Here is a 27,283-nt window from a genome sequence, read left to right on the forward strand (position 1 = left end):
CCTCAAACGAATTGTAGTGGTTCACGTTGATATATGCGGTCCAATGAATAAATCTATTACTAATGTCAAGTATCAATTTCTTTTTGTAGGTGAAAGTAGTAGTAAAATGTGGGTGTACTTTCTTAGGCAAAAATCCGATGTGTACATTGTATTTCAAAAGTCTAAGGCCTCCATAGAAAAAGAGTCAAGTTGCCCCACACTCATCTAATGCTTTGTCTAAATTATATGATACAAGTGGCATCAGACGCTAGTTAACCACACCTTACACTCAACAAAACAACATTCTTGAACATCAAAACCACACTATAAGAGGAATGAATAGGTCAATGATGGAACATAGGAGTATTCTTAACAAATTTTGGGCGGAAGTAGTTCACTGCAGTCTATCTTTTTAATCAATCTCCCACACAAGTTGTTACGGAGAAGAGTCCTAAGGAAGCCTAAGATGGTTGCAAACCTAGGATTAGTCATCTAAAAGTCTTTGACTCTTTAACATAGGTTTGGATTCTACATGCCAAGCACTCCAAATTGGATTCCAAAAAAAACAAAACTTATGTTCACGGAGTACAGTAACAACCATGAGGCTTACCGACAAATTGCTATAGACACCGATTGGCTTATCTTCAGTCGTGACGTTGTCTTTGATGAAGAATGAGGACCATATTCAGCTTTCCTCAGTTGCGTCGAAATTTAAGGATTGTCTTATCTTCAGCCGTGACGTTGTCTTTGATGAAGAATGAGTACCATTTTCAGTTTTCCTCATTTGCGTCGAAATTTAAGGACTACCCTTTTAAGGCTACCGATTTGGGTGCCCATCTTCCATTTCGTTCAGCTAATGAAAGGGTTGATGTAAACTCTAAACTTAATGATGCACTACTTGAATTTCCTCTAGATGATGCTCCTCCTATTGAACCTATTCCAAATCTTGTTCCAATTATTCATCCTACATCTGAAGTTGGTTCTTCTTCCATTCGGCCAAAATGGTGGGCTAAAACTATCAATGATCTTTGTCCTGATGAGCTCATCGAGAGTGGATCTTCAGAAAACAAGAGCAACCAGCAAACTACAATTGACTTTTCTCTCGAGGGAAACATTCATAGTATTTTTTAGACTCAAACATATACTGAGGCTAAAGATATTCTTGAGTGGGAAAAGGCTATGGAAGTCGAACACCATAGTCTTTTGAAGAATAACACTTGGGTTCTTTTTTATCTCCCTCCTAGGAAGAAACCCATTAGATGCAAATGGATGTATAAAGTCAAGGGCAAAGTTAACAAAACCCTTGACAAGTACAAAGCTCGCCTTGTTGCTAGAGGGTTTTCACAAAATGAAGGCATTAACTATTAGGAGACTTTTGCTCCTAAAGCTAAAATAAGTACGATACGGCTTATTCTTCCCTTAGCAACTTAGTTTGGTTCGAAAGTCCATCAGATGGATGTTAGGAGTGTCTTCTGCAACAATGAGTTGCAAGAAGTCTACATGATGCAGCCCTTTAGCTTCAAGGTTGTTGGAAAAGAACGAAAGCACTCTATGGCTTGGAACAAATTCCTTGAGCTTGGTACATCAGAATTGAAAAGTACCTTACAAATAATGGCTTTAAGAGGAGTCCATCTTATTCTAATTTGCATGTCAGAAACACTAGCAGTGATCTTCTTCTACATCTTCCTGTCTATGTTGATTACCTGATTATGATTGGTAGTTCAGCACTTTCAATCGATCATATGAGTTTGTGTTAATCCTTTGACATGACAAACTTAGGACTTTTGCACTATTGTTTGGGTGCTGAAGCTTGGCAAATTGAAGGTAGTATCTTCTTATCTCATCCTAGGTATATTTGTGATCTATTGGCCAAATTTTGGATGCAAGACTGCAAACTTGAATCCAAACTTATGGAGAAAGGGATGAAGCTAACAGCCAAATCAGATTCACCTGTGGTAAATGAATCAGCATTCACACAATTGGTGTAATATCCCCTCTAATAATAATAATTTAATTAAACTAGCTAATTTATTGATAAATCTATATAATAGAAAAATAAACAATATTGGTATTAAACTAAACTAATAATTAAATATTATCAGTTAACATTAATAATTATTAATTGATTAGATATGAAATATTAAATCTATATTTATTAGTTGCTTAAATTTCATATTATTAAATAACAACAAACATAATAACAAACAAATATATATGAAACACAAACATATATAATAATAAATAACAAACTAGAAAATGTCATTTATAAAAAGCTAATATTTGGATTAATGGGAAAGTTATTAACGACACCCACTCAAAAGTCACATCCCTTGAAAAAAAACATAGGGATGGTATTTAACTAACATTATGGCATGCAAGAAAGCATAGAATGAAAAGAACAAAACAAAAATACAAGCACCCCGTATAAATAGGAATGGAAAGAGGGAAAAGTTTAATAAAGAAATGCATAAATAAGAGGAAGTCCATCAAATAAGGAGTGAAGAGAAATAATAGCCAAAATTATAGGAGTAAAAGATGGAAGGTATGTGATAAAAAGGTAAGTGTATTTTATTAATTAGAAACGTTTTCTTTGTTTTTTATTTGTGAAATAAGTTTTTGATATATCTCTTTCTTGATATTATTATTTATATCTATGAACATATTCATTTATGGAAGTTTACAAAATATATATTTTTTATCTTAATAATATTTGGAAAATGGGTTTTAATTCAAGGAGTGATAATTAAATATTTGATACTATTATAGTAATTACTTGGTTATAAGATATCAATATAATTTCTTATAAGATAAATAAATAAATTTAGATTAGATTATTAATATCAAGGATTAATGATTGATTATTATATAAATTGTAGTGGGTTTGATAGACAAACCTAGTAGACCTTAATGATACTCTCTTCAATGAGATGGCTAACTAATCGAGGGTCATCCTATGAAGCACAGAGGGTCTCCACAGAGGATTGTAAAGCTAGACTTGAAAGATAGTTTCAAGAATGAAGGCTGAATAATCGAGGACCATTCCTTAGGACACAGGGGATCCTCCCAGAGGATTAGGAAGCCTGATTGAAGGAATCCTTAAGGATGTGTAGTATTAATGGAACCTCTAGATATAAATCATTTGAATTAAATTTAATATTTTATTACCATTCACCCCCCCCTCGCCTCCTTTCGTTCGCTTTTTCACCCCTTCCCACATTTATGAGGCTATCAGATCCATGAAATGTAGTAGAGCTACTGATGAGGAAGGTTTTCAGGCTGAGCTTTTCAAGTTCGGCGCCTCAGTTCTGGGTCCCTCTCTCTCTATTCTTTTTAATAGAGTGATTCACACTGGGTTTCTGGCTTCCTGGTCTAGGCACTTGATTCATCCCATTCACAAGACTGATCCGAGGAACTACAGAACCATCATGATTGGGCACACTTTTGCCAAACTGTATGCTACTGCTCTTAATACTATGCTATCAGCGGAGCTCGACAGGATTGGTTGTAGGGCTAGAGGACAGGCAGGCTTTCGGACGAATTATCAGACTATGGACGACATCTTCACGCTACAGGCTATTATTGAGGAGGCCAGACACAGATCGGAAAAGGTATACTGTTGCTTTGTTGATTTTCGCAAAGCTTTTGATTCTGTTCCTAGGGTGGCTCTGTTTGAGAGACTTAGGGAGATCGGTATTTCCGAGATGCTACATATTGCTATTATGAGATTATATGAGACTGTGGTCGGCAGATTTCGGACTCCTGTTGGCTTCTCAGATCCGATCCATTGTACTATTGGGGTTAAGCAGGGTTGTCCTCTATCTCCTACTTTATTTGGGTTATATATTGATGAGCTGGAGGACTTCCTCTTGGAGTCTTCGCTCCCAGGTGACGATTGTTATCTTCATCAGGTTTTGATCTCGATCCTTCTCTTTGCGGATGATATTGTTCTCCTTGCTTCCTCTCCTGACAGGTTACAGAGACTTCTTGATAGATTGGCTTTATTTTGTGATCAGAGATAGCTGGTGGTTAACTTGGGTAAGACTCGGATCATGGTCTTTAATTGTTTAAAGACCTCTCATCTTCACTTCACATTTCGGGCCCAAGAGATTGAGATTACTTCATCCTATTTGTATCTAGGTGTTATGTTTTCCGGACCACGTTTTAGCATGAGACCTGCTATTCAGCCCAAAGTGAATAAGGGCATGGGTTCTCTTGCTTTGCTTGAGAAACAGTGCTTCAGACATCATTTTCAGGATACCTCGTCTAAGCTATCTCTCCTAGATTCTCTTGTTCGACCGACTGTTCTTTATGGTTCTATGGTTTGGGGTCCTTCTCTCCTTAGCTCTGATTGGGCCTCGATTGAGCGGGTCCAAACTTTGTTCTTGCGGCGCATTATCAGATGTCATAGATCTACTCCTCATGGTATCATTCTTGCTGAGTTTGGGGCTCATCCTTTCAAACTTGCGACCATTTTTGACTTAGTTTGGTTTCTTCGTCGCCCTCGTGGGTTTGCTGATATGGTTGGAGACCGTGATTGTTACTCCTATTTAGCTTATTGCTCTTCGATTTCCATGGCGGCTGCTGAGTCTGGTGCTCGTGCGCGGTGTTGGTATGCACAAGTCTCTTCTTTGCTGAGTTCGATTGGGATTGATATTGATCGTCTCCCCCCTTTTCAGTTTTCTTTGGATGCCCCTGCTCATCTTCTCCCTTCTCGGCAGGAGTTGAATGAGCATGTTCGTCTTGATATTTATAGATGTTACATTACTGCTACCTGATATAACCCTCCTGGTGGATTACGCCCACGGATGTCGTTTTATGCGACACAGTTTTTGGAGATCTCAAATGGGATTATTGCCCGACCTAGCTATCTTTCACAGCGCTGGTCTCATGCCCTGCGGATCTCTTTAGGTTCTTTCAGAGTTGGTTCCCACTGTCTTCGGGCTCAATTGGATCATCATATTCACAGGGAGGAGCGGACTTGTTCATTCTGTTCTTTAGGGGAGGTGGAGGATGAGGCTCACTTTCTTTTTCGATGCCCTATTTATTATGAGATCAGAGGGAGGTTCTTTTGTTTGTTCAGAGAGTGCTTCTCTCTCTATGATTTCTTCAGCTATTATGATCAGAGATGCCTTGCACTGTATCTGCGTGAGGCCACTATGCTCCGGGATAACATGATTTAGACTCTACTTCCACACCGGCACTCATCTACTCAGCTCATTACTGCCTTTTTTACACCTTTGTGTGGTGTGAAAAGGCCCTCTAGCTCTATTCGGCCTAGTGATCTTTCTAGATGCGTCAAATCCCGTTCTGCTTATAGGCACCAGCGACACTCTTCTGGGATAGGTCGGAGACAGTGTAGTACCTCTACACATCGACACGTGTATCATTCTATGACTGATTTCTTCTCACCCAAGAAAGACTCCTAGTGCTTTCTGTTGCTTGTATTTGTTTTTTGTTGTTGCTTTTCTTCGGACACCTTTGTGTGCTCCTGCTGGCTTCAGCCCTGCTTTGTTGTAACCTTTCAGTCCCATAGACCTCTTTTTGGTCTTTTGTTGGACATTAATATCATTATCTTATCTTATCTTATCTTATCTTATGTTGTTAATATTTTATCTAGGTTTAACTTGTCCTAAGGAGTGGGGACATTACAATTGGTGGCTAGTTTCATCTACCAAACTACTACATTCAACACTTCATGACAATCCCCAAGGCTGATCATTAGGTAGCACAAAAGTATGGATTGTATTATGTGATGGGCACTTTCGATTTAGGTTTTTTGTATAACAAAAGTCACAATCCTAAACTTATTGGTTTTATAGACCCAAATTGGGCAAGTTCAATTGAGACAAGAAATCAACATCCAGGAATGTTTTCAATTTGGGATCTTGTGTAATAACATGGACTAGCAAGAAGCAATAAATAGTAACTCTTTCCTCGATACTATCAAGGAACGGTGAAGGCAGCTTGTGAGGTGGTTTGGCTTCAGAGGGTGCTTTTAGAAATGCAGATGTCTCAAGCAAATCCTACTCCCCTTTACTATGACAATCAAGGGAAGCTACTCTGACAATCAAGGGATGCTCAAACAAGACAAGAATTCGGTCTTCCACAAGAAAACCAAGCATGTTGACCTTCATTGTCATTTCATTTGGCAGTTGGTTGAAGACGAATCAATAAAGTTGCTATGTGTTCCAAATGTGGATCAAACAGTAGATATTCTCACTAAGAATTTGAGCTTGAAAGCTTGTGAAGTCCTAGGGGCAACTTGGTGTAGTTGATAGATTGACCGTTGAGGGAGGGTATTAGAATAATATCTTTCATAGTGTCTATGTTATTTATTATTTAGTGGTCAACATTGTAACTGATGTAAATATTAGATAGCTTATAATTTACAATTGTTGCTTTATAGAGACATCGTCCTTGTAACCCTTTAAATGATCTTTTGATCATTTTATTTATTCATTCATTATTTTACCATGATAGGCTAGGCATCACTTAAAGTTGCCTAAAAAGATGCCCAACTTAAAATAGCTCAAGTTCCATTTAAGTTGCATCAAAAGATGTGCACTCAACTTCAAGTTCAGAATTATAACTAGCCAAGGACTCCATAACTTACCCAATGATGTTCTACTCTTCCTCTTGAATGATAAAAGGAAAGGACAATCAATTGTTACTAAATGCCTCACTTTGAGTTGGGGTCATTACAAACAATAAATGTCAAAAAAAATATAATACTAATGTCTACCAAAAATCAATATAATCAGTATAATCAACAACCATAAGAAGATACACATATACAATAACACCAGATATGTTAACTAGGGAAATCCTTGATCAGAGGGAAAACCCCGGTAGGGATGGTACCCACAAAATGATGTACTAATATAAATATTCCTTGTAAGAGGATGGATTCTGTTAGGAGCCAATGAAATATATTCAGTACATATCAGTCCCTGTTAGGAGACTTTGAATCCTCGTGAGGAGATTCCAACCCTGTTAGAAGTTGTGTCAACCCTATTCAGAGTTGTAGAAGGCAGAAGGACCCACTATCCAAACAACTTCAGCGACAAGACCACTAAACTCACTATCCAACTGGCCTCTATATTATTCCTTTTAGAATAATAGAAATGCAACTGATCTCAACAACTTGAACTCTTGCTCTGTCCTCTTATTGTGCCAATACCGCACCAAATACTTCTCAGATCTCAATACCAGATCTCCAACTTCGTATCACAATAATCCTTTTGATCGCTTACTCGCATTTACCAATCTTCACGAATTCAATACAATTCACTTCCAACTCATACTTCATCACAAGGAAAATAACTTTCCTTTATATCATGTCCTCAAAATAATTCATTGAGTTGGCCTTGAGGCTTTCCCAATTATAATTATAATAGGACCTCAATAAGATAATACAATTCATTACATCTTTTCATAATTACAAAATATTGTTGGCTTACAATCTCCACAACTTCTCACACGTGCGACCTTGAACTTTGCGCCCTTGCTAACGTCATCATCAGACTGTCTTCTATCTTTGTCTAACTTTGCTTATCCAAATTCTATCTCTGTTAGGAGATATAATCCAATTACTAGAAATGGCTTCTCAGATACTCTGTCTGCACTGTCTTTTGTAAATCATTAATAACTCTCACATGTCTTTGACTTTTTGCATGCACACCTATCTACGTCATCAAGACACATTGTAGAACATGTCCTTAACTGCGCTTGACCTCATCATCAATAATTGATTCATACGACCTCGTTCTTTGTCTGCTACTCTATTAATCTTCTAAGTATGTTCACATCAATGACAAACAAAGTCATGAATGCAACACACAGTCATGCTAATTGTCTCTCTACTGCTCCAGCAATTCTAGAATATTCCCCCATAGGAATACCATTAGCATTCATGCTAACATATCGAGCAATAGGGCTGAATGTTTCTTCATAATCAATTCAAGCCTTCTAAGAGAACCCTCTGGCTACGAATATGTCTTTGTATTTTTCAATACTACCATCTGTTGCCTGTTTGATTTTGAATAGCCATTTAGAGGAGACAACTGATTTGTTCTTGGATATGTTGGTTCCCAAAACCGCTGATTAGAAATCCAAGAGCTTGCCACTTCTCCGATAGGACTTCTCAATCAATTCTGGCCAATGAACGGGAATACTTCTTGATTCCCCTACACTTCAAGCTCCGCCACACCCAGGCGGGTAAACCATCACCTCAAACGCTGATTATCTGGTTCAAGGCTTTTCTAGAGCGAATTTAAGCTTTGGAGTTCTTTGACTGGCAAGGTCCTCGAACTCGATCAAAATGAAACTGAATATTGGATAATGGTTGAATGTTTTGTATAATTGTATAATAATTAATTTGATGCTTGTAGGAAGGAAGTTATAGATTTCCTTACTTCAATAATAGAAAGACTAGTGCCTCTGCTCATTCGGGCAATAGAGTCAACTTTAGTGAATTTTCACATACAACTTTATAAAGTTCTTATGCACTTAAACTGCCAACAATTAAATAATCAAGATGCGACAGACCAAATATTACGCAATCTTAAATTAGTCCAGATTGAATTTTAACTCCTCTGGCAGGGAGACGAACTAGACATAGATACGAAAACAATTTAATATTTCACGATATCTATAATGATCGAATTTAAAATGCTAAATGACCATGTCTACTTATCTGACATTTAAATTGTATACAGAATTCGAAAAAAAGGTAATTATAAAGGACGAACCATCTGCAGTTTAAATCTCCACACCTTTAATAATAAACAAAGAACATTTTATTTTATTATTAAAATAAAATAATAGAATTTACATTATAAAGTCATATTAAACTCCTTATCCCTCCATACAATAATAAATATAAAATACTTTCTGTTAGAGTAAATAATTAATTATTTATTCTATTTACTTAAGCTTACTTAGGTTAATGCATTTATTTAATATTTAGTATTTAATGCATGTAGTGATGAGTTGTTGACAACACGAGAGTTTGTTCCCTTCTAGCATATTCCACCTTTTTGTGAAAGTGTGCTTGGTTGTCAACCTTATCTTCTACCTCTTTCCAGCTTGTTCTACAAGTTTGAGGCCTTTATAAGCGGTCTCTCTCTCATTGTAAACACATCGCATTCTCATTGTAAATACAATTTCATTGTTTTGCATTATTTCTCTCTCATGTCCATTTAGGGTTTTTTCCAAGCTCCACCTCTTCCTTCTTGGTTTCCCTTCAACAAATTATTTTGCATGTAGGTGATCTTGGCGACTGCGGAGTTGGATTTCATCAACTCCTACACTTTCTCCCCAGAATATGAATGCCTACGAATATGTCCTGTTCTAAAATGAAATAACTCTCCTTTATATCTTTATTTGATGAAGGAAATGACTTTTCAAGATGAACCGCCATGTCTTTAGTTTTAATTAACTACATACCTTTATTTTTGTTTATTGTTTTTCTTATCAGGGATGGTAATTAAAATACTTTCTTTCATAACATAATCTAAAGTGGGTCTTTGTCTTTTATCGTTCTTTACATTGGTTATGACCTAGACTTCGATTCTTTCTGAAATGCATATATATCGTAACTATTACCAAAGCATACTTTCCACATTGTGTAGCTTGGCTTTAGAAACTTGTATTTGAATTACACTTTCATAGTTTTGTAATATACTTGGCAGGCATTACTTTTATTAAGATGAAGACCTGACAGGACTCCTGTTTCCGCTAGGATTGACGCTTATGAAACTGCTAGGGCTTTAACTGATTGTCGTCCTTTGTGAAATTTCAATCTATCCACCGAATAATATTCAAGCAATATAAGTGTTCAAATATTCCTCTATACTGTCGTTTGAAGCAGTGCTCTCGATATGTAACTTCTCCATGAATTATATTCCCGTGTAGTGCATGCCTTCTACAAATATTGAACACCTGCAAAGTATTTTGAATCAACCTGCCATATGATGTCCACAAACATCTTATACGATTAGATCGGAAGTCTTGAAGGCAGGGCGTGACTATCTTTCGGCCATGCATCATGGCCTCTATTTTGCTTGCTATCGAAAACCCATCAAAGTCATTGTTTCATATATTTTGTTGTTGATGCTTTTACCTCCAGCACACACCTTCGTTGACATGGGTTATATGTATATCCTCTCGTTTTATTTGAAAGTTATGAGTGAACATTGGAAATTCTTCAAGGAGATTATAGTGAAGAATTTTGAAAGAGAACTGTAGACGAACGTTTGAATTGATCAGAGATCTTTGGATTGAATACCTTGAATTGGAAACAACAATAAAGACTCTTATAACCAGTAATGAGCTTTTGCACTCTTTTATTTAGGAATTACAATATCAAAACAGTGAGTCCTATACAAAATAGATTCTGACTAGTGACATCAATATGGGCAATAAAAGTCTTGTTTCTGTGATATCCCTGTTCTCTTTGATTTCCTGTATAGTTTCTGAATTACAGCAGCACTATTTTACTCTATAACAATGATTTTTTCTCAAATGTTTACCTAGCTCAAGCACATCATCGAAAAGATAGATGCATTATCTGTTTTTTGTAGAGATGTTGAATCTTCCTAAAACAATAAATATAGCCAATAGCCCTATCGCAATCCAATGTATGTTACCCAATCCTTTCCATAAATCAGCCACCATTGATGTGTATGCATTTGTGGTTATATCTTTGACTATGACATTTTGCCATTTGTGATTATATTTTCATCTCCAACAATATAAATGGAGGCCCTGATTTTTGCCAAAAAATAGGACTCCATCAGGGTATAGGCACAATGTCCCAGACATCATTTTTTATATGGATTGATATTCCTCAATCATAGCATCTTTTCGGGCTTGAAATCTTAGGGCTTCTTCAACATTTGATGGTTTTGATTTGATGGGCTCACTTATAAGCATAACATAGCATGAGTGGTTTCTTGTTTTCTTACTTTCCCTGAAGATTTCTTTAAGGACTACATAATTTCTTCGATCTTCCTTGCCCATAGTGGCCTTTTCCTGTTGAGTGTGAGGCTTGAGCATTTTCAAGATTAGATGATGTGGCTCCATGATCTTCTGAAAAATTCTCCCTTTCAACCTTAATAGTAGAACTTTCATCTAATTCTGAATTTAGTTCATCATTTGATTCTTCTATATTTTTCTTTGAGGTTTTATATACAACATTTTCTTCAAACTTAACATCTTTGCTGATTACAATTGATCTTTGTCTTGGCACATATACCCTATAGGCTTTGGAAGACTCACTATAACCAACAAGGATACCTTTCTTTCCGGAGGGTTCTAATTTAGACCTCTTTTCTTTGGGAACATGGATATATACAGGGCAACCAAAGATTCTTAAGAGAATTAGATCTAGTTTGTTCTCGGTGAAGACTTCTTCAAGTGTTATGTTCTCTAGGATTGAATGAGAGCATTTGTTTTAAATGTACACTGCTATATTTGAGGTTTCATCCCAAAATGTTATGTGAAGATTTTGATTGTGCATCATGGCTTTGGCTGCTTCAATAGTGGTTTTGTTTTTCATTTTTGCTACTCCATTCCATTGAGGATTATAAGGTACAAAAAATTTTGCTACTCCCTCTTAATACCAAGGGAGGTGCAAAATTCTTTACAATTTTCATAAATGTATTCACCCCCATTATCTGATCTCCGAGTTTTTCTTTTCTTTTCAATTGATTTTCGACTAAGGCTTTAAACTTTTTGAATTTCAATAATACTTCATTTGATTCTTTAAGCTTTAGAAAGTAAGTCTAGGTTTTTATGGAATAATTATCAACAAAAATGACATAATAAAAGAATCCCCCTACGGAAGGTACTAACATTGGGCCACACAAATCAGTGTGAATAAGTTCAAGTACTATCTTTTATTTATGTTCACTACGAGGAAAAAATCCTTTAGAGTTCTTCCCTAGGGCGCATCCCTTACATGTTGCAACTTTTTCAGATTTTAGATTACGTAAGCTTGTGACAATCTTTTCTATAAAGGGTAGAGCACGAAAATGGAGGAGTACTAGCCCTCTGTGCCAAATTTCATTAGTTTTTGAAACTTCATGATTTAGTGCTAGGTTTTGAGAATTACAAAGTTTGTATATGCTTCCATCTCTAAATCCTACGGTGATTGCATTCTTGATATTAGCATTCTTAGGCCAAGATAGGACTTTATCTTCCTAAAATGCGACACAATATCCATGGTCTACTAGACCAAAGATGGAGACTAAATTCCTCTTTATCCCTAGTACAAACTATACATCTTTTAGTTGCAGGGTAACTCTAGTTTTCAATTGTATTGTATAGGTCTCAATTCCTTTCACTGGATAAGTGGAGTTATCCCCTATTGTGACTTCCTTAGTTGAATGTCCTTCAAAGGTTTCAAACTAGTCTCTAAATCCAATAATGTGTCTAGAAGCTCCACTATCAATTATCCATGTATTCTTGTTAGTGTTTAGTTCACTCGATAAGGCTAAGAAGGCTTCCTTGACTTTAGCTATAGAGACATGGGTTTTCTTTCTTTCTAGGAAATACATGTGAGTTTGTCCAGATTTATCACACTTGTAGCATTGTATTTTAGACAAATCTCTTTTTTTGTAGGTTTGATTATTCTTCCCCCTTTTTTTGTTTGAAATGTCTTTTTTTTTAAATTGTTTGTGTTTGTATGTAGGGCTTGAACTTCCTCCTCTTTATTTGGAGTGATCCCTCTTGTAATTAATCTTGTTTCTTCGTGAGTGCAATCATTCTTAAGCTGATCAAATTTTGGTAGAATAGGCCATGCACTAATACCTTGAATAAAGGACTCCCAAGTAGTTGGTAACCCTTTAAGGGCTATTAATGATAATTCCAGATCATCTACATTATTTCCAATAGTTGAAAGTTGATCTTTCAATTCTGAAATTCTCATGAAATAAGATGTAATTGTTTCTCCTTTATTCATCTTGATATGCAAAAATTGTTGTTTCAAGGTAAGCAGCTTGCTTGTATTATTCATCTCGTATGTATTTTGAATAGCCATGAACATATCATCAGCAGTTCTTAATTTTGATATAACTGGAAGGGCACAATCCTTTACAGCATCAATAATAATTTTCATGGCTTTATTGTTATGTATTTTCCATATTGTTTTATCTGGTTCATTATCAGGCATCGATTTGTTTTCTTCTACATATGATTCTAATTCAAGTTCTTGAAGGATGATCATTATCCGTATTCTCAATGATACAAAGTTTGATGCACCTTTGAGTCTGTCGTTAAGTCTGACACCATTCACCATGATTTCTCTTTTGAATAGATTTTGTGTAAATCTTAAATTTGAGAGGTATTTTCACTATCTTGTTTAAACTCTATCAGTTAGGCTCTAATACCATGTGAAGGAATATAGATCACAGATAGGCTTTAACAGTAAACTTATTGTTTCAATTTAATCAGATAGGATGATAATACTATTACAGAAAAATATTACTTTAGTATATTCAATACTATAGATGCAAAAGACTTGAGACAAATATATAACCACAAATATTGCTGATTGTACTTTTCATGAACTTGTGAATGATGATTTCCAAAGCTGGCAATATCAATCAATATATATAAGCAATCCAAAAGTCTTACCCACGTAGAAGTATGACTCTACGTGGCTTATGCCATGTAGGGGCATGACTCTACGTGACTTATGCTACGTAGGGGCATGTCCCTATGTGGATAATAATCCAAGTTAATGTTCATTAACTAATCTCTTAACCACCCCGATCAAGGGTAGGCAGGCCCAATAACACAAGTGCCTTATTTAACGTGGAGCATATTGCCACAGGGATATGTAGACCCGATCTGTCAAGAACAAATTATACATGGGTTGCAGATTATGTTACATGGACTATTAACTTCATACAATGTCGTTCAGATTATATCGATTAACAGGAGTCATTACTAAACACAAATAGATATGCGATCAATTGAAATTTTATTTTGACACACTTAACTTGCATGTGTGTGTGTATGTCAATCAGACTTCAAGATCCAACTGATGCTATATCTTGAACACGTCAAAGGATAGTTCTCCTCTTGCACGCTCAATCTGACCATCACTTTCATTTGCTTGAGATCGTTGGGACTAGTCTGATCCTCAACTGACTTCATTACACACATGCTCCTATTTTGCCTCTCTGAGCGGACATACTCCCTCTCTGTGACTTCATTACACAAAGAACACTGCAACAGATCTTGCCACACCTCTAATGTGTTTGATACCTTATCACTTTGTCCCTCAAACATCTTTACCTTCTTCCGATCCTCTTATATATTCAGAGAAATCGTTTCTTTGGGCGTGTACCTTCTCAACTGAAAATTTCAATAATGTTTCAAGACTAATTGAACCCGCTAAAGAGACACCTAATCATTTAAAAGACGACAGGCTTGCCTAGAAACATGCAAAAGAACAATATCACCTATATATTTCTTAAAAACAAAGGCACTGAAACGAAAAATGGACAATAAGAGTAAAGAAAGATATAAGAAAACGTATATGTCCAATCTGACAATGCAAAAGACATGAATATTTTTTTAATTGGTCAATACATAGGCGACAAGTCTTGTCTGACTGAATAACGGGGCCTCAGAAGAACTTTGATGATTTCCTTCACAACTATGTCTTCCCGCACATCACAGGGAACAAACGAATACAAAAGAATGACTGTGATTCTCCTAATCACCTGGGTAAACCGAATATCCTATTTTTTATTCGACAAATCAAGATGTGCAAAGTGCCTAAATTAACCATCTAGGAACACACGAGTGCAGAGTACAGAGTACTAACCCTCTTCTTGCACAAGATGGATGATGAATCAGAAACCGTCAAATGTGATTATTGTCGTGATCTTTATGATTCACCCAGTAAAGGTAAATTGTTAATGTCCCCTATCTTGACATGAACAACACTTGCAGGTGTAAATATGAATAAGCATGATGTCTTTTCTGAATTTGAAATAAAACGCCACCAAAGAGTGATGAACCTCCACAAAGAAGAAAACTTTCAGAGCCCATATGATAACAATACTAGTCGAGAGATCAAGAGATTTGATTCCAAGGAAAATAAGCATATTTCCCAATCGTCTAAGCCTGAGAGCAATTTTGGAGACTTCAACAAAGCTTAGATTTGGCGTGATATGACTAGGGGATTATTCAAACAGTATCCTCAATTACTTACTCCGAAGAATCTACAGAATCTTTGTGTCGCTTTCATTCACCAATATTACTTGACAAAAATCTACAGGGACTATCACATTTGAAGGATCAAATAAGCATACATCAGCATGCAAGGCAAAGACTAGTGCCTAAATTGAAGCTACAAATCCAGTGTACAACTCAGAGCACTCAAAATTGTTTCCCAGCAAAAAAAAAAAATGGACCTAGCTCTGATACCATGTTAAAATTTGAGCCTCAGAAAATAACTAATAAACAACAATATAACCCTTCTAATATTTAAGGGAAAAAGCCACACAACAAACTATCACTTTATTGATAATAAAATGTTCAAGTGTACAATGTCCTTCACTTGATGCAATATATATAACAATAGGAGAGACTCTTCACATTACAATCAAAGGTCTCTTGAGTTTCCCAAAATATGACTTTATTTTCAAATACAACTCTTTGTATTTCCTTTCCTCAATGCATGTTGTATGACATGTGTCTTAAAATTTAACATTACATTTTATCATAAATGTCCTTTTCAGAGCTGAAGGTAACCGTAACGATAGTAACTATTAGAGATAAAGATCTCTAATGCACCTACAATCTCCAACAAAAGGAACCTACAATGAAGCAAGTTGGGAAATTGTGATCACAAATCTTGCTTTGTCAAAGGCAGAAGGTTGTCAAAAACTGCTGATTGAGGGTCAATTGACCAATGAAATTAGTGGATTACAAAAGCTTAATGTCCACCTTTGAAGCTCTACAAGTTATTGAAAAAGCAATTATTATTTGTAAAGAAATTGAATCCATCTTTGTTGCCCATTAATTCCATGAATGTACTAGGGTGGCACATCTGCTCACTCATGAAGCAATCAACTCAATGTCCTTTATGTTACTTTTCAGCTCATGAGTGGAAGAGTGGGATGGCTTGATTGGATCACACTATGATCATTTCTTGGACGCCTAACACACTCCTCTTTGGTTGACATCCCCAAAGGTGAGTACCAGCTTTCATTAGGCTTTTTACCAGTGGATTGGGTTGATAATTGATAATGATTTAAAAAAAGTGTGACAATTTTGTTGTGTGTGAAGCTTTGTTAGTTGTAAATGGTCCACCCTCACTCTTCCTAAGGCAAATTGCTTAGAGGAATTCCTTGGTGTTTTCTGTTTTGAAGCCAAGATTATTTATGAAGCAATTCAAACCAAAAATTTGTTCTATATCTACAGTGTTCCAGCAAATTTAGCTATTAGGCATACAAGAAGCTTGCTAGTGGTTGCAAAGACCCCTTCCAATGAGGTCAACTTTCCAAATCCCATCTGCTGAAAACCTTTCAGTCCAAATCTTGTGCTTCTTAATCTAGTCAAAAGCACCTTAGGTGAAGAGGGTCTCATGCATTATGGAACTTTATGGTTCCATGCTACCATTGTTGCAAAAAAAAATTGAAAAGCTCAAACATGACTTATTCTGAAGAAATTTGGGGATGGTCGAAGCTTCTGCTTCACCTGTCTGAGAATGTGACACTGACAAGAGATTATTTAATGGAGAATGCAATGGAAGAACGAGTCTAGGGTGGAGAATTGGCCGTGACCTGTACTGGCATTGATGAGGCTAAATTAGCAGCCATTAAGGCAGATTAAGGCGAATGCAAGCAATCAGAATGATACTGACACCTTAATAGCTTATGCCACGATTCATCTTGTAGTTAAGTTTCTGTTGGCTTTTCAAAACAACAGCAACCTAGATGTCACTAACTAGTGCTTATACCTATGTCAAATTTTGGGTAATTTGTTACATAGTTCCTCCAAATGGTTTGAAATCATTTGGGGAATTGAGTTTTAGGGTTTAAGGCAGCATTCTAAGAGTCATAAACTAAAACTAAGACTACATTGTGGCAGCTCAGGGTTCAAACAGCTATTCTTTAATGGTGATGATGAAAATGGGAATGAAGTTAGAGTTAAGCTCTTGGGTATCTTGGAGATTCCATAGTTCAGTTCTTTGTCTGGTCATAATTTGCTGATTGCTTTGTCTGGTTGTTTACTTCTGCTTTGGGCTTACTAGACCCATGCATCAGTTGTTCATACAGGCTTAATATCTGTATCTGCATTGAGTTTTTTTCCCCTTATGCTAATTTTCTTTGCTGAGACCCCTAGACCCCTATTGATCCCTCCTACTATTATCTATAAAAATCTATCCAACAATTAATAGAGTATTATTTTTCTTTCAAAATCCTTCGTTTTTGCTTCTAAAGTTTTCATTTTCCTTAACCTCTTCTTAGATTCTCATTTTCCCTTAAAAAGAATCCCTTTTCCTTAACCCCTTCCTATACTCCAATTCTACCTATAAAATCTATTACATTAAACCCTAATATTATATATTAAAGAATATTCCTATGAAAAACACAACATTTTATAGAAGAACAAAACATGTCGAGCGGCAGCGGTGGAAAGGAATCAAGCAGGAAAGGAAATTTCAAACATGCGGGATCTGCGCCAGGCTTGGGATCTGCGTCTATAGGTGACTCCACAGATCCAGGGGATGCTGATGATGGAGGTACGCTAGAGGACCCAGGTGGAGGTGGGATTTTGGAGGACTTGGGTGGAGGGCCCAAACCCATTAAAAAATGGTTGAGCCTTTTTGGAGTTTGACCCACTGGCAAATCTTGCTTTCCCCCAGTTAAAGATACGTTTGCAAGAGATAAAGGTAAGTTTTCTATTGAAATCCCTGACTAGATCATTGATAAAAACATTTCGAGCATGAATTCTACTCTGGTTGGTCAATTTATTGGGGCTAGACCTAACATTGACAATGTAAGGAGTTTTGTGCGGAAGAAATGGAGTCTGTAAAGTCAAGTTGATGTCTCTGCAATGGCTAAAGGGTGTCTCTCATTTTGTTTTTCCTGTGATGAGGACAAACGAGAGATTCTTTGTTGCAGCCCTTGGGTGATGGAGAGGCATACCTTAGTCCTCCAGAAATGGTCTCCTAATCTCTATGCTATGGATGACTCTGCTATTCAAGTCTCGGTGTGGGTTCATTTACCCAGCCTCCCCCTCGAGTTCTGGGTGGAAGATGTGTTTCAAGGGATCGCCCAAACCTTTGGTGAGCTTCTTTCTTTAGATCCAGTTACGGTTTCTAGGAAAAGGATGAGCTATGCCAGATTCTATGTTGGAGTAACTCAAGGAGTGGATATGCTTGAATCGATCTCGTTAAAATCCAAATTGGGTATATGGGATCAACGCATTGAGTTTGAGTCTTTCCCCTTTGTTTGCTTTCATTGTAAAAAAGCTGGGCATTGGGCTAAAAAATGCCCCTCTGAGAGAGAAATCCGAGATGGATAAAAAAGTATGGCAGCGGAAGGTGGTGGCAAGGGATGCTGGACCTCTGGTTTGCGGAGGGGTTACTCTAGATGGGAACACTACTTCTAAGGATCTGAGCAAGGATGCAGGGTCTGCTAAGGCTATTGGAGTACCTGCCAAGATCATGGATGCTGGTGTCTTGTTGGCTAGCAATTCTGTGAAGGATTCTTCTGAGGTTTTCGAGAAAGGTACTGAGACTCGGGTTTCTCCAAATGGGAACACTTCTTCCTAGGATCTGAGTAAGGATGCAAGGACTGCTAAGGCTATCGGAGAATCTGCCATGTTCGTGGATGCTGGTGTTTTGCAAGCTGGCCATTCAGTGAATGGATTCTTCTGTCAACCCTCTTGGGCAGGTTCCTGTGGAAGTCTTGGAGAAAGACCAGGAGTGTCTTGTACAGCAACAGCACTGTGACAATCTGGAGATGACCCTAGTTGGTCAAGATGTTTCAACTATGAATGGTGGGAATCATTCTTTTGTGGCAGCCCATATGGTTCCGACTTCTCCTTTAGACTCCCCTATGAAGGTTATGGCTAAGAAAGGAAATTTTGTCAGTGGAGAAGTTGAGGACTTGTCTCTTGTTGAGGAAGATCAGTGGGAGGAGGATGTTTCTAATGCTGAATGGTCCACAGTTGGGAAAAAAAAACAACAAAGGAAAATACAAAAACAGGAAGAATGAAGGGGAGAAGGCAAAGCAGGTACCTCCTAAGCCTATGAAGAGAGGCCCTAAGCCAAAAGGGGACATGAATTGCTCAGAAGATAAGCCTCTTGGAATATCTCGTAGTCATGGGGATGTTGGTTCCTCCCTTTCACCAGTTGGCAGACCTTCTAACCAGCAGAGGAGAATAGCTGAGACCATCAGAAGCATAGCAGATGATAGTCAGAGAACTATTTTGGAAACAAAAAAAAATTATAAACCATGAAGATTATCTCATGGAATATTCAAGGGTTAAACAACCCTCATAAACAAGACATTTTCAAGAATTTGATCAGAGATAATAGGCCGGATATTTTGGTGATTCAAGAAACCAAAATGCTCAAAGAAAAGGTGGAGAATCTCCCAATGTTTCAGTGTGGGAAGATTATTGGGAATGACTCGGTAGGAGCTTTAGGAGGTTTGGCTGTTTTTTTGTCTAGTAGGTGGATTCAAGGGGAAATCATCTCTCAAAACTCTAATTTTATGAATGTTAGATTCATCAATTCCAAAGATAATTTTTGTTGGATCCTCACAAATGTTTACGCTCCTAATACTCAATGGGGTAGGAAGGCATTATGGACTGAAATTTCAAATCAGAGGAAATCTTTTGAGGACAATTGGATTGTTATTGGGGATTTCAATACTCCGCTTAAAGAACACGAAAAATGGGGAGGGAGCCAAACCCTGCTGGATAACAGGATTGACTTAATGGAGTTTATTGATCAGCACACTCTTCATGATATTGATTTACATGGTATTGAGTACACCTAGACAAACAGAAGGGCGGGTAATGATCTTATTCAGGTCAGATTGGATCGTGCTCTCATCAGTATTGACTGGCTCCTTGCTTATAAATGTAACCTTAGTGCTCAAGTTAGGGTGGGTTCTGATCATTACCCTATCTTTTTGGTTGCTGACAAGATTAATTATCATAAGAACTTCCCTTTCAGATTTGAAAAAATGTGGACCCATCATCCGGGTTTGGAGACCCTTATCATGGATTGGTGGGACATTCAAGTTGATGGTACAGCAATGTTCAGAGTTGCTGCAAAACTAAAGAATGTCAAGAAAAAGATTAAAATTTGGAACAAAAATACTTTTGGTAATATCTTTGAGAATAAAAATAAGATTATTGAGGAGCTTAAAGATATTCAAGAAAAGATTCAAATGGAGGGTTATGTAACCTTTTCAAGGGAAGAAGAAAGTGGTAAAATGGTTGAATTGCATGATATTATAGCCAAAGAGGAAACGTTTTGGAGGCAGCGCTCTAGAAAGGTCTTCCTTAAGGAAGGTGATCGTAACACTAAGTTTTTCCATGTGTCAACTCTCAAGCACAAGATGGCTAACAAAATTTGCAGACTTAAAACGGATGAGGGATCTACGGAAGATGAAGAGACTATAAAAAGGGAGGCCGTGGGCTTCTTCAAATCTCGGTTGCAAGAATCCAATTTGGATCTGGACAAACAGGATTCTTTTCTTGAATGCATCCCTTCTTGTGTCTTTGCGGACCAAAATTCTTTTCTCACCTCTATTCCCTCGAATGTTGAGATTTCTCAGGCTATCTTTTCTTTTGAAGGAGACAAAGCTCCTGGTCCAAATGGTTTCCCGCTCTTTTTCTTTCATAAGTACTAGCATATTATTGGATTGGATGTTTGCAACGGGGTGAAGGAATTTTTTGGTTCCAGGAATATCCTTAAAGAGTTGAATGGCACATTCCTTGCTCTCATTCCTAAAAAGCTGGGAGCTGATAGTATGGACTTGTTCAGACCCATCAGTTTGTGTAACTCTTTTTACAAGATTATTTCCAAGGTTCTTACGCTAAGAACCATGACTCTTTTGCCTCACATTATTTCTAGATAGCAGAATGGGTTTGTTCCAGGCAGGCAGATTGTGGATTCCATTATTACAGTGCACGAAAATATCCACTCCCTTTCGGTTTCCAAGAAGGAAGGTTTATTGCTAAAGCTTGATCTTTCTAAAGCCTATGACAGAGTGGATTGGCATTTTCTCCTCTGGGTTTTGGAAGCTTTTGGCTTCAGTAAGAGATTTTGTGATCTCATTTTTATGCTGGTGTCGTCAGCTTCTTTCTCTGTGCTCATGAATGGTTCTCCTTCCTCTTTCTTCAAGGCTTCTAGGGGTTTAAGACAACGTGACCCTATTTCCCCTATTCTTTTTATTATTTTAGTTGAGTGTTTGGGAAAATTTATAGATGGTTTGGTTCTTAAAGGTGACTTTGTGGGTCTTTATCCTTCCTCCTCGGCTTTAGTCTGCTCCCATCAACAATTTGTTGATGATTCTATTGTTATGGGAGAAGCTTCGGTGAAGAATGCTAGGATTTTGAAGAAGGCTTTGGTGGATTATGGCTTAGCTACTGGTCAACTTATTAACTGGAATAAGAGTCTGATTTACTTCATGAATGTTAATTGAAGATTAAAAATATTATTGGCTGTGAGATTGGCTCCTTTCCAGGCTCCTATTTGGGTTTACCTATGGGTTTATCCCCTCCTAACAGCATCTGGCATTCTTTGATAGATAAAATTCACTCGAAACTTGAAGGTTGGAAAGGATCTTTACTCAGTCAAGCTAGTAAGGTGGTTGTTCTTAAATCTATCTTGCAAAGTGCCTCGCTGTATGCTTTGAGTCTTTTCAAAATTCCTAGAAAATTTGCCCTTGCTATTGAAAAGATTCAAAAAACTTTTTTATGGACGGGTATGGAGAATAAAAAAAGATTCCCTCTTATTGCTCAAGAAAATGTTTGCATGCCATATAAGAAGGGAGGTCTTGGGCTACGTAGAGTTTCTTCCATGAATGATTTCTTAACGGCTAAACTGTTATGGAGATGGCATAATGAGGATGGGGAGTGGAAGAATATCTGGAATGATAAATACAACTTTGATAACCTTGACCTCTACCATTACCTTAATAGTAATGTGGCTCAAGGGGGGTCAATGATCTGGAAAAATTCTCAGCAGCTCAAAAACATCATAAGAAAAGGGATAAAATGGAAGGTCGGAAATCAAAGGAGAGTTCTTTTTTGGGAAGATGTTTGGTTTTTGGATCACCCCCTATGTGATGACCCAAGATGGAACAGGTATATGGACTTGTGTAAGACCCAGTTTGGTTCTCTTGTGGCTGACTATTGGATAGACAATGGATGGGTGGATCTTTTTAGACTTGACCCCAATTTGGCTGAACTCAGAAAGAGCCTTAATGCCTTTTTCTTAAATCAAAAGGAGGATGAACTTGTATGGGAAAAAGAACCTAATGGTGTTTTTTTCTATTGCCTCTGCCTATGTTGATTCTTTTGATAACCATGATGAACCTTGTTGGGCTAAAGCGTGGATGAAGGGTATGACACCCAAGGTTAACATTTTCTTTTGGAGCTTGTTGCAAAACAAAGTACTTACTCTGGATAACCTTAAAAAGCGTGGGATTGTTATTATTAATAGATGTGTACTTTGTAAGAATGATGGGGAATCTGTTGATCATATTACCTTACATTGCCCTTTTTTTGTGAAGATTTGGGATTCTATATTTCATCTATTAAAGGTTGAATGGGTTTTCCCTTCCAATCTTCAGCTCTTCTTTAATAGTTGGAAGGCTCCTTCAAAAAATTCCTTGATTGGTAAACCGTGGGATTTCATACTGTCGTATGTTGCTTGAGGTATCTGGAAAGAACGTAATGATAGAATCTTCAGAGATGTTGAATCCAGCCCGGTTCAGGTCTTCCATAAAATAAAGACTCTTTTGATTGAGAACATTAAAAATATAGCCTCAAATCAGCAACCTTGTAATGATTGGGAATCTATTGTTCTTCTCAATTGGAATTTGAAGGCTGAGATTTTGGGTGACTAGAGGCTCAATCCTAGGGAACAAGCTAGTTGGGATTGCCCTCCTGATGATTGGTAAAAGATTAACTTTGACGGAGCTTCGAAAGGTAACCCCCGAATTGCAGGATGTCGTATTGTGATAAGGAATTCCAAAGGGGACAATGTTGGAAGCTTAGCTATTCCAATTGGTACCCAAACAAATCACGTTGTTGAAGCCTCGACTGCTCTCCATGGTCTTCTGTATGCAAAAAAGTTGAACTTGAAAAGGATCTGGTTAGAAGGGGATTCACTCAACATTATTAATTGTCTGAATAAAAAAACTACACCTTCATGGACAATTAGTAATATAATTTATGAGTCTATTCAAATCATTAATTATTTTGAATTATGTGTTATTTCCCATAACTTCAGAGAGGCTAATGGGACGGCTGACTGGGCATTGAATGTGGCATGTAAAAATGATCAAATTATTATTTGGGATACTCATGACCCCTTACCGCTTGAGGCTCGACTTCTTTTCCATAATGATAAATGGAGGTCATCTCAAAAGGTTTTCTAATAATGAATATGTCAGTACGGGAGTATGATACTGAGGTATGTGACCATGGGTTTTGTGCTTTAATTCCCAATGATTTATGTAAAATCTCACACGGATTCTAGGTCTATTTCGCCCTGGTGTTGTTCGCTGTCATTTGTGAGGCCCTCTTTACTTGGGAGTTGCAGACGAAGTTCTTTATGATTTTTCGTGTTTTGCAAATGGGAGATAAGAGGAGACGAGTTGAACCAGGAAGTTGCATGGAGTGGATGAAGAAGGAAGAGGTGTGGGAGATTTTGAGAAGGGGTAATTTCACTGGGTTTATGGAGAGATTGAATGGAGGCAATCCAGCCATCACGCAACAATTTCTCAAAACCTGGAAAGAGGGCTTGATTATGGTGGGTAACCAGCACGTGGAGATCACAAAGGAGGTGATTGTTGAGGCTATGGGCCTGGAGCTTGAGGGTCTCAATTTCTACAGGGAGCGAAAGTTATCTGACAAAGCTGTGGATGATTTTGTGGACTCTGAGATTGAGAAGGCTCGCCTGGTTAAAATTGGTAAGTCTTTCATCAACCCGGCTTCAATATCTCGCCCATGGCGGTTCGTCATGTTTGTTATCATGGAATATTTAACGTTGGATGGGAGATTTACCAAATGTTATGGTTACCACTTCATGCTGGCCAACCATTTTAGGCGTAATGTGAAAATTAACTTCCCCTAATATCTGAAGCAGTCTCTCACTATCTCTATCCAAGCTTTACAAAAAGACCCAAATGGTGAACATGTCTGCCATGAGGGTCTAATGGTGCTTATTTTGAATACTTTAAAGGCCAAAAGAATAGTGAGGAGCAGGGGTCGAATTAAGGATGCTGACTATGAAACGGAAGGGAGTGCCCAGGAGAAGGGTTATGACTCCGAAACCCAAAATGAGGCTGATGGGGATGAGGTTTATGTGGTTAAGGGAACTGGCAACAGATCTAAGAAGAAAAGGAGAGCCGCGGGTCACTCTAACTCTAAAAAGGAGAGTGATTTTGTGGAGGATCTGCTAAGGGTTTATAAGAAGAAGTCTATATAAAGGGGAAGAGGGTTAAGGATAGTCCAAGGAAGAGGGCTTCGTCCCCTTCTGATGATGATGATACCCTAGCCCGATGCTTGGAAAAGAAAAGATACCCGTCCAAGTGCCCTGATAAGGAGTTAGGAGTTAAAGGGGAGTCGAGTGATGAGGACTCCCAGAAACAAGGGATTCACGAGGGTTGGGAGAATAGACATGAAGGTACCCCTAAGCCTGTGAAAGGGATGCATCGTAACCTAGGTGCTATACTGAAAGAAATTATTCAAACACTTGGCAATGACATGCAGGAACTTGGGAAGGTTGTCATGCATGTTAGTAAAACTGCTCGTGGTGAGCATACCCTCGGCCAACATATTGACAGGCTCATGGATGTGGTTGGCAACGCTGAGGATGTTAAAAATCTTATGCAGAAGATTCTGCAACTGGAGGCTAAGAACAGGGCTATTGACAGAGACTTCAATGCGAATCAGCAGAAGGTAACTATGATGGAAGCCAAGATGTGCAACCTTGAGAAGTTAATTAAGCAAATGGCTGACAATGTGTCTACCTTGTTGAAGAAACTGGACATGGATAAAGGCCAAGACTCTCCTCCGTTGGTTGATAGCCAAGGTCCCAGCAAACACACTAGGGCCCATTCTAAAAAGACTGATGATACAGCCAAGAAGGATGAGGTGAAGGCTATGGCGGAAAACATGCAGATGCTAGCTGATCAGGCTCTGGACCTGATTAACGCCACGTAGTTGGTTCTTTTCTGTCTTTTGTGCTGTCCTTTTGCTTTCCTAGTGCTGTTTCTTTGCTGCTTTTTTCAGCAGTTCTGTCTGTGACCTCTTGTGTTTCTTTTTGAAGGTCTATCTTGCTTTTGTTCCTAAATGATCTATCTTTTCTGAGACTGTCCTTTTGTAATAAGGTTTCGGGTCCTTCAAACCTGTTTTTACTTAATCAAAACATTGCTAACCTTATTGGTTAATCTACAGTTTAATACTCATTTTAAACAACTGATTGACTTGAAATGATTACACATTTTACATTTTATTAATAATAAGTTAATAACCCTTACTAAACCAGCCTTTTATTTAAAACCAACTATTAATTCTTTGCCAATTTAACTCTTTAAGGTATATTTAAAACATAAATAAAGGTCTGTGTTTCTTTGCCGAACATTGTTTCCTCAAGATGAGTGAGCTATGCATTCAGTACAATGGATTAAAGCTTAAATAGCTTCTATGCAGTTTATTCAAAAAGGTTTTGATCGCAATTAGCTAAACCACTGCAAAAAAATAAATCGTGAAGAAAAATGGTTTCTCAATTTTGAAACTCGTTTGCAAAAACCAAAAGCACTAAACTGTTCCATTTACCAAAGCTTAAGACTACTTATGTAAAGATGGTAGCTCAAATCTCACAATTGATACAAAGTTACAAACTGTGCATGAGTTCCATCGATCAAGGCCCAAAAAATAAATCTAAGATATCTTGGAGCTGAATAAATTTGCTTGCACGATGACATCAAGTTTGCAGGAAACCGACAAGCTTATGGAAGCCTTTTACATGGGATACATAAATCAAAACATATCCTGGTATCCAAGCTTGATCTAGGTATTAACATGAATTTATGTACACAGTACATCAAAAACATTATATAATTATTTTCTTTTTTTCTAGGGCCAAGCACTAACGTTGAAGCCAAAAATTAGAATATGAATCATTTTCTTGAATTTGCGCAGTTACTTAAATTGCATACCAACCTTTAAGTGAATTATAATTTTCCTAAATTTTAGCACTGATATTTAATGTATAAATATTTCCTTATTATAATCCACTGGCTTATTCTCTGCAGCCTATATGTATTATTTTATTTGGATAATACATTCTTCTCTTTTTTTGTGACCTTGTTTCTTGCACTTTTTGCCCATGTAAGCACAATTTGCAACCAATGCCATCTCGTAAGAGAAACAGATGGCTGGATTTTTTCATGCCTTCACTAATTCGGCTAGCATTCTTCTAGCAACCTGCGAATTACTGTGCCTGCAGAGTCATGCGCATTGCACACAAGTACTGTCATCTCTTAGAAAAGTTAATATATATACACGCGTTTTTTTTTCTTTCTACATGGTCCTTTTAGGTTCTTAGGAAATACACATTTGACCTAGGGTAGATCTTCTAGAGACGCAAGTACCACCAAGCCCTTAAAGCATAATCCTTTGTGGTTGTCTGACCTTTTTGTAGTTTAGAGTTATAAAAATTATTAGTCTGGTAAAAATAATTAATCCATTAACAAGAATACATTTGTTAGTACAAGAAAACATACAATCTGCAAATAAATTTTAATTTGGAAACAAAACAGCACACGAATTTCTAAAACAAAAACTGACATTCTGCATATTAAGAAAATCTTTGTCTGAGACAACAGCAAAACATGGATGGCACCTTCTGCATCATTGAACTCATCAGCACCATCTAAGCTATCCTCGCTTTGATATCCAGATTCTGCAGGTATAACAAATGAAAGACTCAATAAGAGCACACTTATCACAAACCCAAATTATCTGAGAATGCTGTTCTTAACGTTACCGTAAACAGTGATGAACAAGAAGCTATGCAGCA

The 27,283-nt window shown here is 37.4% G+C and overlaps 1 protein-coding gene across 1 annotated transcript in view; it reads right to left on the bottom strand.

The window, feature by feature from the left end:
- Window positions 1-27,283, bottom strand: part of LOC149572771 (uncharacterized) — a 103,267-nt gene that overhangs the window by 74,520 nt on the left and 1,464 nt on the right. Inside the window, exon 2 of the mRNA XM_089813843.1 lies at window positions 27,107-27,166. Within this exon, the coding sequence (XP_089669969.1) occupies window positions 27,107-27,166 (60 nt within the window). The remainder of the gene's footprint in view (window positions 1-27,106; window positions 27,167-27,283) is intronic.

This window comes from Cupressus sempervirens, chromosome 2, assembly GCF_028749045.1.
Source record: "Cupressus sempervirens isolate cs-2001-9-10 chromosome 2, ASM2874904v1, whole genome shotgun sequence".
Taxonomy (NCBI): Eukaryota; Viridiplantae; Streptophyta; class Pinopsida; order Cupressales; family Cupressaceae; genus Cupressus; species Cupressus sempervirens.